Source organism: Nipponia nippon, unplaced genomic scaffold (assembly GCF_047370975.1).
Source record: "Nipponia nippon isolate SJK-2023a ecotype South Korea unplaced genomic scaffold, ASM4737097v1 scaffold_1, whole genome shotgun sequence".
Taxonomy (NCBI): domain Eukaryota; kingdom Metazoa; phylum Chordata; class Aves; order Pelecaniformes; family Threskiornithidae; genus Nipponia; species Nipponia nippon.
The window spans coordinates 16512021-16524278 of NW_028262290.1; the positions used below are offsets into that span (position 1 = coordinate 16512021).

General features: G+C 39.5%; 1 protein-coding gene across 4 annotated transcripts in view; it reads left to right on the top strand.

The window, feature by feature from the left end:
• Positions 1 to 12258, top strand: part of TRPS1 (transcriptional repressor GATA binding 1) — a 216728-nt gene that overhangs the window by 45286 nt on the left and 159184 nt on the right. For 3 of the 4 annotated variants that reach the window (XM_087747287.1, XM_087747306.1, XM_087747296.1), the window contains exon 4: positions 10234 to 11363. In XM_087747287.1, coding sequence (XP_087603413.1) covers positions 10234 to 11363 — 1130 coding nt within the window. The remainder of the gene's footprint in view (positions 1 to 10233; positions 11364 to 12258) is intronic. The other variant, XM_087747317.1, reaches the window with a different exon arrangement.

Below are 12258 nucleotides of genomic sequence, written 5' to 3' on the forward strand. Positions count from 1 at the left end.
TAGTTAAAAGAGGTTAGAAGTGAATAATGTCAGAATGTGAAATGATGGTTTATAATTAACACATAGTATGATGTTAATACCTGGATTTCCTGCTATAGTTTCAGTTTGCTGACTCCGGGGACAGCATCTTAGAGCAACTGATCCGTGCTGTCAGGAAGACATTCAAACTGGAACAGCTCAGGCATACAGTATAGAGGAATTTGAGTTTCTAAACACACTTTCATTTCCTCCAAACAATTGTTTCGTTAGGTCCTTAGTTATTTATAGGAAAGTTTATGCTTGATTAGAATGAGCTGGACACTTTTCCTATGCAGTGCTTTCAGAAATAAAACAGATGTGTGAGCTATCTCAGTTTGAACTGATAGAAGTAGAAATAAAACAGCTGAACCTAGACTATACTTGTCTACTAAACCCTGGCAGTAAGATACTGCAGGGGAGACAAAAAGCGGTAGGAAACAGCCCATAGATAATCTACTTAAGATCAGTCTTTTCTCAGACGAAAAACATTTTCCAAAATAGAACAGACAGCCTATACAATGTTGGCAATTTATTTTAAAGAAAAAAAATTGGATCTGGAAACTTAATTTTTAAGAGTGCTAATTTTCCCTGCCCAATTTGGGAAGAGAAGATTAAATAAGCTTTTGTGCCAAATGCCATACTTCATCACTTGCACATGCACCAGATGTTGATCCAGAACATGTCAGAAGATAAGTAACTGATTAATATTTTTATGCTTTCTCCTCCCCCACTCCCGATACAGAGCAGCTTTGTGAGATTCATAAACACAGTAAAAGAATGTTGGAAAATCCCCTTTGCACCCACACATGTTTATATTGCTACTATGTCCATTTTGGTGGGGATTTTTCTCAGGCATCTGAATGGCTGGCGTCTCCTGCCGCATCAATGGGTCATATTGATTGGAGCTCTGGTTAAAATCGGTTCAGTCAGACTCCTGTGTAACATGGAGAGGGAACTGAACCTAAATAATTGGTTCATCTAAACAATATTATTTTGTATAGGTACTGGGCTAAAGGAAAATAATCCCTTTGTAATTAACTTGAAATAGTAGTGGACTGGGCTTAAGGTCTGATTTATTGATCCCCTTGCACTTAACAAACTGTTCTGTTGTTGCTGGGGTGGAAGTTATCGACGGATTTATGGTGTCAGGCCAGGGAGCTGGGCGCAGAAGCCAGAGGATGAAGATGGCTGACTTTGATCTGGCTCACAGTGGTCAGTTGGAGACCATGGTATATGAAGATTTGTAGTAGTGAGGGATGCTGTTGTGCCCCGTAGTTTGCATTCATAACAAAAGCAAACAAAAAGCAGTGGAAGAATGTCTGAATGCAGAAAAAACAGTATCTGCTATCCTATCTGCAGATAGGTAGGGATGTGGTCTCTTTGCCAAGGGCTTGGAAGAAGGAAATATAGTGCATTTTTGGACTTGTACCACAGAAGTGAAGTCTGTCCTAGAAAACTTAAACCCCCAACCCTAAACCTGGCTTTTAGTTTGGTGTTTTGTTTTTTTTTTTCTGTATTGCAGTCAGCAAAACAATAGGGATACACATTTGGCTTCACATCCAGGTACGCAAATGTTGGGACTGTGTTTTGTAGTACCTAAAAAGGATTTGGCTGGGAACTGTGTAAATAATCCAAGCTTTCTGGCCTTACTACTGTTTAGATTTTTACTTGATTTGAATATTTAATCCAGCAAGATTCCTTTGTCGTCTTTGAAAATGTGATTTTGTTTTGAAAATCTCCTGTACTCTTTGTTCCCATTTTCTTCCTCAGAGGTTTTTGGTTCATTGAGTTATAATAAATTCCATAGGATTGGGTAAAATCACTGAGCTGTTTCTGGGAGATTAACTTTCTTGCCAGTATAGATTTCAGAAAACATTTGCTAATGCATCTCTGAATTCCCAGCGAATGTGTTAATCAGCTTTATTGCCTTTATTAGAATAATATTTGAAGTGAGTTCAATGGATCAACTTTTGCTGATGCCCCTCATTACTTTTTCTTCACATTTAGTTAATTGATCAATCTCTATAAGCAGCTTTGTCTTGCTGGATATTTTAGCCTACGTGTGGCTTTGTGGACATGCCTGAAGCAGTAGACTTTAGACTGGATCTAAAGACTTCGCTTAAAGTAAAATTCAGGTGACTTAAGTTAACAGCTATAATGCTGAAAACCATTGCTTTGCTACTGTATGATTCAGTCTCCTTCTGTGTTTGATCTAATGACTCTTTAATGTAAAGTATGGCAAGGTCTGGAGACGGGCAAGTGGCGGGCAAGTAGGCAGGAGTCTTTTTTCTGTCCCCGAATTTTTTTTATGAGTAGTGAGTGGGACAGCTTCAGCAGAAAGGTTGGAGAGTGCTGTCTTCCACGTATCAGCTTATAGCTAAGAGGTAGAACATTGCCCAGCAAGGCAGAAGAAGTGGGCTTGGATCCCCTCTGACAGAGCAAGGAAAGGAGCCTACTTTCCTGTTTCCTGAACAAGTGTTCAAGCCATTAGGCTATTGTGTAAAAGGGAGCATGATCCCATTTCCTGATACGTTTTAAAAGAAAACAGTGTCCCTCAAAGAAAGGACAGAAATGTCTGCATTCAGGTGAGGGTTTCAGATGGCATGTCCCAAGGGGGAAGGGTATTCATGCAGCCGTGAATAAGGACATACTGCAGTGCTCAGCAGTTCTTAGGGTTGACTCCAGGCAGCTTTACATTGTGTGTGCTACCTTTGAGGAGCTTCCTGCTCAGCATGGCCCTGGTTCTGGAGCTTATTGTCACAGACCTACCTCCTCTTATGTTCAGCCATTAAAGAGGTTCAGACTCCTGTCTGAAAGTACTAAAAAGTGATTTTTTTTTTTTTAATCCAGCCCTCTCATTTTGATTGTTTCATGATTTTAGAGACTAGACTACCATATAAGATAAGAAGACAAATTTCTGAAAAGCCATGGACTGATACAAGCCATCCAATAGTTTCTTGATTGTATTTCAATGAGCCCAGGGAAAAAAAAAAAAAAAGTACTACATTATCTAACTAGCCCACAGACTAATGAGAGATCAGCGGCAGATTTTTTGTTTCATAGTTCTAGACATCCAATATTATACGAGCTGTCCTGTACCACTCAGCCTAATCCTTTGTCATATATGAATATGAGTAACAACTTTTCCAGGATTTTCACAGCAACTGAGAGTCCTTCTGGATGTCCAGCTACCAGGCTGCTCAGCGCCTAGAAAGTGGCAGAAGTGGCCACACGTGCAGAGTGTGTAAAGCTCTTCCTTTTGTCTCCTTTATAAATCAGTGGTGAGCTCCATGTGCTTACACAAAGTTACATATGTGTGGTTTTTAGCATTCTGGATTTCAGTATATCAAATCTGGCAGCTTTTCTGTTCTCACGTTAGAACTTCTAATTAAAGTCTGGTCTAACTAGGATTCAGCTGAATGAGAACCAGTGGTTTTATTATTAGTAGCTTCTGCTTTTTATCCTCCACTCTTATATTAGCAGTTTGAATATGAAGCTGTGAAGGTAAGACTAAAAAAGCTGTAGGGGGCCTGTAGGGGTACAGACATCAACATCCTTCTCATCATCAATCAACATCCTTTCTCATGTTAAAGGGTTTCTTCTACATTTACGGTGGTTTTGGCAAAGGGATTCTTACAGATATGGTGATAATCTAGATTGGAGGCATAAAAAAGTACAGTGCTTACTTTTGTGTTAGTGACAAATTAAACCTTCTTAAAGTTGAACTTTGTCATGAGGTGGGCTTCCTACAAAGTGGGATGGATACATAACTAGTTGACGTGAGTAAATTAAAACTTGTATGTGAATGAATTCCATTTTCCTCATGTGCTTAGACAAATGCATCCAAATTTTACATTGTTGGTCTTACTGACTTTAGCTTCATTGTCCATAAAACAGGAGTTAGATCTAAATAAACTGATGAAGTATTGCTGAATATGATGTATCCTGATCTCTTGGACTAGATAGTGCTGTGCTAGATCTTGAAGAGTGTGCTAGAACAGAACTTGCATGAAGGTGTGATGTCCCAGAGGGCCCATTTCATCTGTCAGCTGTGTTGCAGACTCTCCCTGGGGACTTCCCTGTTTGAACTGAAGGCTGCCAAGCTATCTTGGATGTTGCACCTGCATGTGTGCATACCTGTTTATTTTGAGTCTTATTTCTGGGTCATGATCAGGCTTGGAGACTGCCTTACAGGCTGAGAGTCACACCTCATGAACACAGGGGTCAGTCATCTCTTTTAAACCACAGACATGAAAAAGAAATGGTGGCAGGTGGAGAAATGGGTGGTGGTAAAACATACATACATATACATTCATATGCATGTGCTTATATGTATGTCTATAAATATATGTGCTTCTTTTTCGCATATATATGTGCATACACATATATGTATAAAATATGTGAAAAAGCATGTATGGTCTTGTAGGCATCTAAATTCTATATTGACTGTAGCTCGTAAGTAATGATTTATATTATTATATGTAGTAGAAGTTCTTTATATCTTTTCTTTGGAGACATTAGCAAGTTTACTATTCAGAATGATATGCAGTGATTTACAGCATGTCAGCTGCTAAATAGTAAGTGCCTGGGAACATTCACTTGCTCTGTGACAGAAATGAGCCACTTTAGCCTTCTTTCAGTGAGAAGTAGTCCACCCTCAAATTAGAGCATTCAGGTGGGCAATTTCTGTGGAACAACTGACGTGATGTATATTCAGAGCCTTCAAGGCAAAGTTATTTATGTGTTAATATTCCTCATCTTTATGCCAGGGATATCTGGTAGTGTTTGAAGAGAGGTTAATGAAGAAAGTTGGTGAGACTAGTAATAGTCATGGATATATTTAAAGTTATAAACTGCTAAGCTAGCCCACAGAAATGGTGAGAGCTCAAAAATAAAGTTGCTGGGGAAAAACGAAAGGAGCTAGGTTTTCTTCTGGTGTAAATCAGTGTGAGTTTGCCTTGAAGTCTGTGAGGCTCTGAGTTTACAGTAGCCAAGGAACTGTCTGGTAATTTTATCTATACAGAGAATAGAAGGGATGGTGCTTCTTTTAGGTGCTGGATATTCGTCTGCTAGCATTAGCTAGCAAAATAAAGTCTTGATTCTGTGTTCCTTACTTTTGTTGGTTTTGCACATCTGGTCTCCTGACCTTAATTTAAGTCCTGTAATTGTTCTGTCACAGTCTTTGTTTTGAAAATACCTTTTAAATCCTAATGTCAAAAACCATACTGGCTTCAATGGCAACAGAATAAATCTCCAGAAGAATACACTCATCTTGAATGAATGTGACCCAATAGTTTGCTTTCTTGTTTTGGTAAATATAAATAGCCGAGAAAGCTAGGAGTTTGCCCATAGTCTTTGCCTCACTTGTGCAACATAGTTGTATCTACCAATAAGTTAATCACAGTATGGTAAATAGTTTTAAGAATATTCTCTGAAGATTATCCTAGTTTTACATGCAGAGAGTGAGCGAGTGAGAGGGAGTGAGTTCTCCATAGTGAAGGTTAGAGAACTGGGTGGTGTTACACAAACTTGCATGAAAGCCAGGAATCTGTTCTGGCCTGCACGACATGAAGAACTTCATAAATGTGGGATGGTTAAAATGTTCTGGATGCTATATTGCACAAAGCAAATGAATAAACAAGAGCATTAGAAAATATTTTAGGATTAGAAGATTAAGAGTAATTGGCAAAGGCAGACTGGATGGCTCAGGAGATTGGTAAGGGATCTGGAGCCTTTCACCTCCTGATTAGCCAAAGATGTAACCCAGGTAATCAAAAAAAGAAGACTTATTAATGTTTGATGTTCCAATGCAGATGGTTGGTCTAGTTTCTAATCAGTAGTTGCAGAAGAAGCCAGGGGTCAAAGACAGCTTTACCCTGTGCATGTAAGCCTTGTGGTTGAATCTCTTATGTGGATATAGGGCACTAGTTTCTGCTGGTGGAATTTTCTTCATGAAACATATGATTACAGGAGCTGCCAGACTTTGTCTTCCTTGGTAATTTTTTTCATTTTCTTTAAGCAGTATTTGTAAACTGCTTCAGCGTAATAAAATTGAGGATTGAACTTTGAAAAGGAGGTGGGAGAATAGGGTAAGGCAGCATTTGAATCAAGGTCAGATTAAATATCAAAGACACTTTTTAAAAAAAAATGAAAGTACCTATCTTTGCCCAAGTCCATCTATTCCATGAAATCATTGTTTTCAGTCTGACTAATTAAGGTAATACAGACATATCTGTTGGAAACATATAGTGTAATTACACAGCTTTGTTGAACTACTTGCCAACATGCTTTAGAAAGTACATCTTGAAACATTGTCAATTATTGGGTTATCTTTTCTCCTCTTTCTGGCTATTTTTGGAAATGTGCGTGGTGTATGAGGAGATAGCTTAGTTGTATTAACACATGAACTTCAATCCTTGTGGTAAGCTCTTTCCCACTCTTCTAGATTTTGATAATTTTCCCCATTAATGAATGAATTTAAGAGTTTTGAGTTTCAGGGAGTCTTACTGTGAAATATATTTCTGTTTAATCCCAGACTGAAACATAGCTTTGAAGAGCAATTTTTAAAGAATATCACTGCAACCATCTCAAGCGCAATAATGGAGAACCCATTCTAATAGCCATCTTCCTCTATACAGCATAATAATACCAACTATATTGCCATAATTGAGGTGCTGCAGGAGTAAGTGATAATCCCAAGGTCTCACAAGCAAGCGACAGTGAAGGAAAGAACTAAATCAGGTTTCCACAGTCCAAACAGATGCCTTGTATGTTAGGTTCCCTTTAAAAAGAGAATTATGAAGATTAATTTTCTTCTGTGCTTATTGAGGGAACTGTTGATCTATAGGTGCTCTTACATTTCCAGTGCAAGCTGTACTCCACTGCTGTAATAGAATTGCAGAATTTTAGCATTGCTTTTGTTTAGTTTCTTCTTCTTTGTGTTGGGGAGGAGTGTCTACTTAAGAAAATATAACTCTTTCAGGGAAAAGCAGGGGACTGGGTTTTGCTGGGATCAGAATGAAATAGGGGAATAAATACGAGAAGCTATTACTTCCACACAGAATTGTGGATATTGAGTTCTAGGGTGTATATATATTTTTTTTTTTCCCCCCTTTCTCCTTCTCTTTCTCCTTTTTTTTTCCTCTTTCTCAGGCAGGTCAGAGAGAGCAGGAGGATAAGGACAATTACATACCCAGTGAAGGAGTTTAGTGCCTGTACATAGAGATACGATATGTAACTGAAAAAGCTGAAAGTCAAGCCAAGACTTGAGCAGAGTGCATGAATCCAAACAGTTCTGCAAATGTGTAGGCTTCCAAATTCAGCTGGCTGAAAGCTGAAACAGCTTCAGTTTATACTGCCACTTCAAGTGCTTCTCCCAACCTCTTTGCATGGAAGCCAGTTTCTTCAGTTCTCTTTACCTGATGACCCCCAAGGAGGCTTTCAGTAGGTTTTGTTATGTGTGAAAAATGGCTTTTGAGTGTAATAACATTAAGATGACCCTGTGTTACCTTTCACGTACATGCTCTCCTAATAGGACACATTATTTTGAATTGTGGCAGGGTAGTCAGGGAAATGCCAACCCAATAATTCGTAATCAATTACATTCTAGTGCTGTAAAGATTGTGTGTCCCCTGCCATTGCATGAGATTAACACAAATACTGTGAGAATACTTAGTTCTATTATATCCTCTTGTGATGCAGAGAAGGATGTATTAGCATGGGACACAAATTTGCTATGTAGGCCACTAAGCAGGATTAGCAAAAGTTACAGAAATGATGTGATTTACAGTCCATTGTATAAAATGCTAGTACTAATAATATGTTTTTCCAGTGCTCAGAAATAAAAGTAATTAGCAATGAACAGCAGCTGGGATTATTGTCACTCACGGTTTCTAACTGGTGTCTACAGAGTGTCTGCAAAATAGGTTTGTTATCTGTTTGCTCTGTGAATGGACGGCTGAGAGTAATGGATGTGTTTACTCATTAGAGCCACTTAAGGTAAAGCATTTTGGCCAGTTTTCTGTGCATGCACAGAACAAACATAAGTATCTAATTAAATGAGCAATACCAGATCACCTTGCAACTTATGTAATCGTGCAGTGAGCTGCTGTTATTTTCTGTTTACCATAATTCCATCAGTGCTTTCTTTAAGCTGTCTTTCAACACCGTTGAGACTTTCAGTATTGAAATAATGCAGTGGATGGAGACCTGAAGTGCCAGATACTGTGGAGCAGGCCTAAATCCCAATGTTCTCAGTGGATCAGGCTCAGCATGGCTTTGTCTCCAGTTCTTGTTTGCCATAAAATGAATAAAATATCTTCTGCAGTACAGAAGATCTGTTAAAACATCCCTCTTCCAAAGAACCTCTTCAAAACCAGATTCATAACTTGATACCAGAACTTGGAGCTCCAGTTTAAGTGAAAATGTTATTACAGTTAAGTCCTAGCTGTTTGGCTGCCCAACTCACCATTGCCTAATGAGATATGTTTCCTAAACAAACAGAAAGCAATTTCCAGTTTATTGAAGAAAAAGGTTTAACCAGTGCATGGGAATTGTGCTTTCTTTAAAAAAAAAAAAAAAAGAATTGGAGGCTGAAGAGCAGCGGCTCATTGTATCATGGTTTAGCAACTCATTGTCTCACTATACATACTCAATTCTGATGGGATACAAAGGATAGCATCTCATTCTCTGAGCTAAATGGCTAAAAGGCATTTATATTATATGCATTTAAAAATGTTTACATTTCATGCTCTCTGTATGTCTGAGTCTTTCCATATGGTGTGATATGAATGAACAGTGATCACATGCTTTCCTTGTGGCACAGCTGTTGACGAGGAGAAGAAAAATAATTACACCGTTTGCCTAATGCATTACAACTGAATCCTGCAGAAATGTAGTAATACACTTACTGGTTGGGAGAATGGAAATCAAACTGTGTGTGGAAATTTTATACTCTCTGTAAGGCATCTCTTGGGTTTAAAAATTGAGAACATGGCACAAGGAAGCTTCCACCCATGTCCTTGATGTAGTGGTGTAGGCTGGATGATGGCAAAGGAGTAGATGTCTGTGGGTTTCGGGTGTAAAGAGGAATTATCTTCTGGATGCTGTACACTGTTTACTATTCAGGAAAAGTAGTCAAGCAATGGTGACATTTTTGTCAGGAGATTCTTTCTTTGGCCTTCAAACCAGATGTACAGGAGCAGCAAATCTCCCCCTGATGTCACGGGCAGGTGTGGTGCACTCCTGGGAAGGGCAGGCCTGCCTGCTATGAGAACACAGGGTTTAATAACATAAGCCCTGGAAGCCTTGTTTCCTTCCTGCAGCCCATTTTGCTCGGAGATCATGAGAACAGTTAAGTAGACCTACCTTTTTTTTTTTTTAATTAGTGATGTCATGGACTTGGGTGTGGTAGGTTTCTTTGCCACATGCCATTTTTCTACTGTAGTTTTTCCATCCTTGTTTTACTAAATTGAGCTCTGTGCATGAGAGGAACAGAAGATTTCCTTGGAGAATGTCTGCACTGAGTAATCTTTGAGAAAACCGCCTTTCGTTTCAGACATCAGCCACTATGGCTGTGTTAAAAGGCGTCCTGGCGGATACTGGATACTCCTGTGGGAATGGTCTTTGTAAGAATTGGTCTTACTCCGACCCAGCAAACTGAATTCATTATTTCAAATTTAATTTTTGTTTGCTCATATTTAGAAAGCAATTCTCTTGGACTGTTAAGCATGGATATGATTAAAACATGTAAGTGTATTGAAAGAAAAAGACTGAGGACCCGTTCTTTTGTTTCACACCTGCTATAGACTCCCAGCAAAGTCTCCTGTCAAAGGGTTCAGGGATATGGGAACTGATTATTGGATCTTCTGTCAGTGACATGATTTACTGATTTAGTGAAGGAAGGAATAGTCCTATCAGAGGATGTTGAGTTAAGATCATGTTGTGTACATGTGCCTCAGTTTCCCCAAATAAATACATTTATTATTCATCTGGAATATATATTCAGTCATGTGAAACATTTCAAAATCTTCAGCAGCAAATGCTACATACGTGAGGGTATATGCATGATCTCTTACTACATTGGTACAAATGAAAATGGTGGTGGTGATGATTAATGAAAGAGGCTTACGAATTAATTGCTTTCTTTTTTTTCCCTTCCTTGCTATTTGAATAAATCTACAGTGGAGCTAAAATGACCTTATTCTTTATTCACAGGTTACTTTAGGTGGAACCTTTATTGGAATTGGGCGGAAAACTCCAGATTGCCAAGGCAACACCAAGTACTTCCGCTGCAAGTTCTGCAATTTCACCTACATGGGCAACTCCTCCACTGAACTAGAGCAACACTTCTTACAGACTCACCCAAACAAAATGAAAGCAGCCCTTCCCTCCTCTGATTCTGGTAAAACTTCAGAGAAAAACTCCAATAAATCCAGTCCTACTCTTCGACCATGTGATTCTGGAGACTTGGGGAAGTGGCAAGACAGAATCACTGTAAAAGCAGGAGATGATACACCAGTTGGATATTCGGTGCCCATCAAGCCAATAGATTCCTCTAGACAAAATGGTACCGATACAACCAGTTACTACTGGTGTAAATTTTGCAGTTTCAGCTGTGAATCGTCCAGCTCATTGAAACTCTTAGAACATTACAGCAAACAGCATGGGGGAAGCCAGGCAGGAAGCCTTCACCCAGATCTGAATGATAAGCTTTCTAGGGGATCTGTCATTAACCAGAATGATCTAGCCAAAAATGCAGATGGGGAGTTAGTGACAAAGACAGAAAAGGGTGCGAGTGTGGCAAAAAAGAAAGACTTGCCTAGCAAAGGAGCAGAGGACAGCATGGTGACAAGCTACAACTGTCAGTTCTGTGACTTTAGGTACTCAAAGAGCCATGGCCCAGATGTAATAGTGGTGGGCCCACTTCTCCGTCACTATCAGCAGCTACACAACATTCATAAATGTACCATTAAGCACTGTCAGTTCTGTCCCCGAGGCCTCTGCAGCCCAGAAAAGCACCTTGGAGAAATTACTTATCCATTTGCTTGCAGAAAAAGTAATTGTTCCCACTGTGCTCTCTTGCTTTTGCACCTGTCTCCAGGGGTGACAGGAAGCTCTAGAGTCAAACACCAGTGCCATCAGTGCTCATTCTCCACTCCCGACGTGGACGTTCTCCTGCTCCACTATGAGAATGCACACGAAGCCCAAGCGTCTGATGTCAAACCAGAAACAAATGCCCTGCCAGGGGCAGAGGGGCCGCTGACGCTCAAGGAGAACAAAGAACACTCATGTACCAAATGTGACTTTACCACCCAGGTGGAAGAAGAGATTTCCCGACACTACAGGTACAGTGAAGTTTCAAATGATTAATGATAGGAACCCAAACAAACAGCCCTCCCTTAGTTCCTTAATTAAACGTCACCGTTCCCCAAACATTTGAGGAAACTGGAAATCAAAATATGACTGCGTATAGATATAAATCTTTACAGCCAGAGTCCAATCCAACATCTACTTTGTTTTGGAAAACCACCAGCTAAGCTGGTGGATTTAATTATACATTTAAACCTGTGCAAAGAAGAGGGAGATTTGGATTTGTGTGCAGATGCTGAAGTTCCAGCATATTTGAGGTTTGGTCAACTATTTTCCACCCAGAATCTTTTAGGTACTATTTTAGTTTAGGCTTTTTACCAGAAAGCTGGCATCTTCATTCAGTAGGGGAACACAAATGGCTTTACTTTCCAAGATAGACTATGAATCCTTTCATGCTCTGTAACAGTGCTTCAATGTACTACCTTTTTGTAGTATTTTCCATTCCCAAGTCCAGCAACGCAATAATTACTTTAAGAGCATTCCACTGCTGTTTTGGTGTTGGTTTCACACTGGGAGCAGACACTCTTTTGTCTGTTGATGTCATCCCCCAAGATCCTTTTGCAGATGCTTATTTTCATGTTGCTGGTTTACAGTGTCGTTCTATTTATTTTAAATGCTAATGTTCCTATTTGGAGGTGGACGCAGCCAGTCTCCTGACTCAGTCTGACACAATGTCATAGTGGCAGCCAACTCCCTGCTAAAGTTCTTGGGTCAGTTCCTGGGCTGTTGTAAACTGGCAGTCCAGTTTACATCAGAGGAGGAGCTGGCTCTCAGGCTTTGTAAAGAGCAACAGTTATGTGCCGCTGCAAAAGCGACGTTAAATATTAGAAAATCATGCTGAATATGTTAATAGTTAAGGCTAATGCGTCA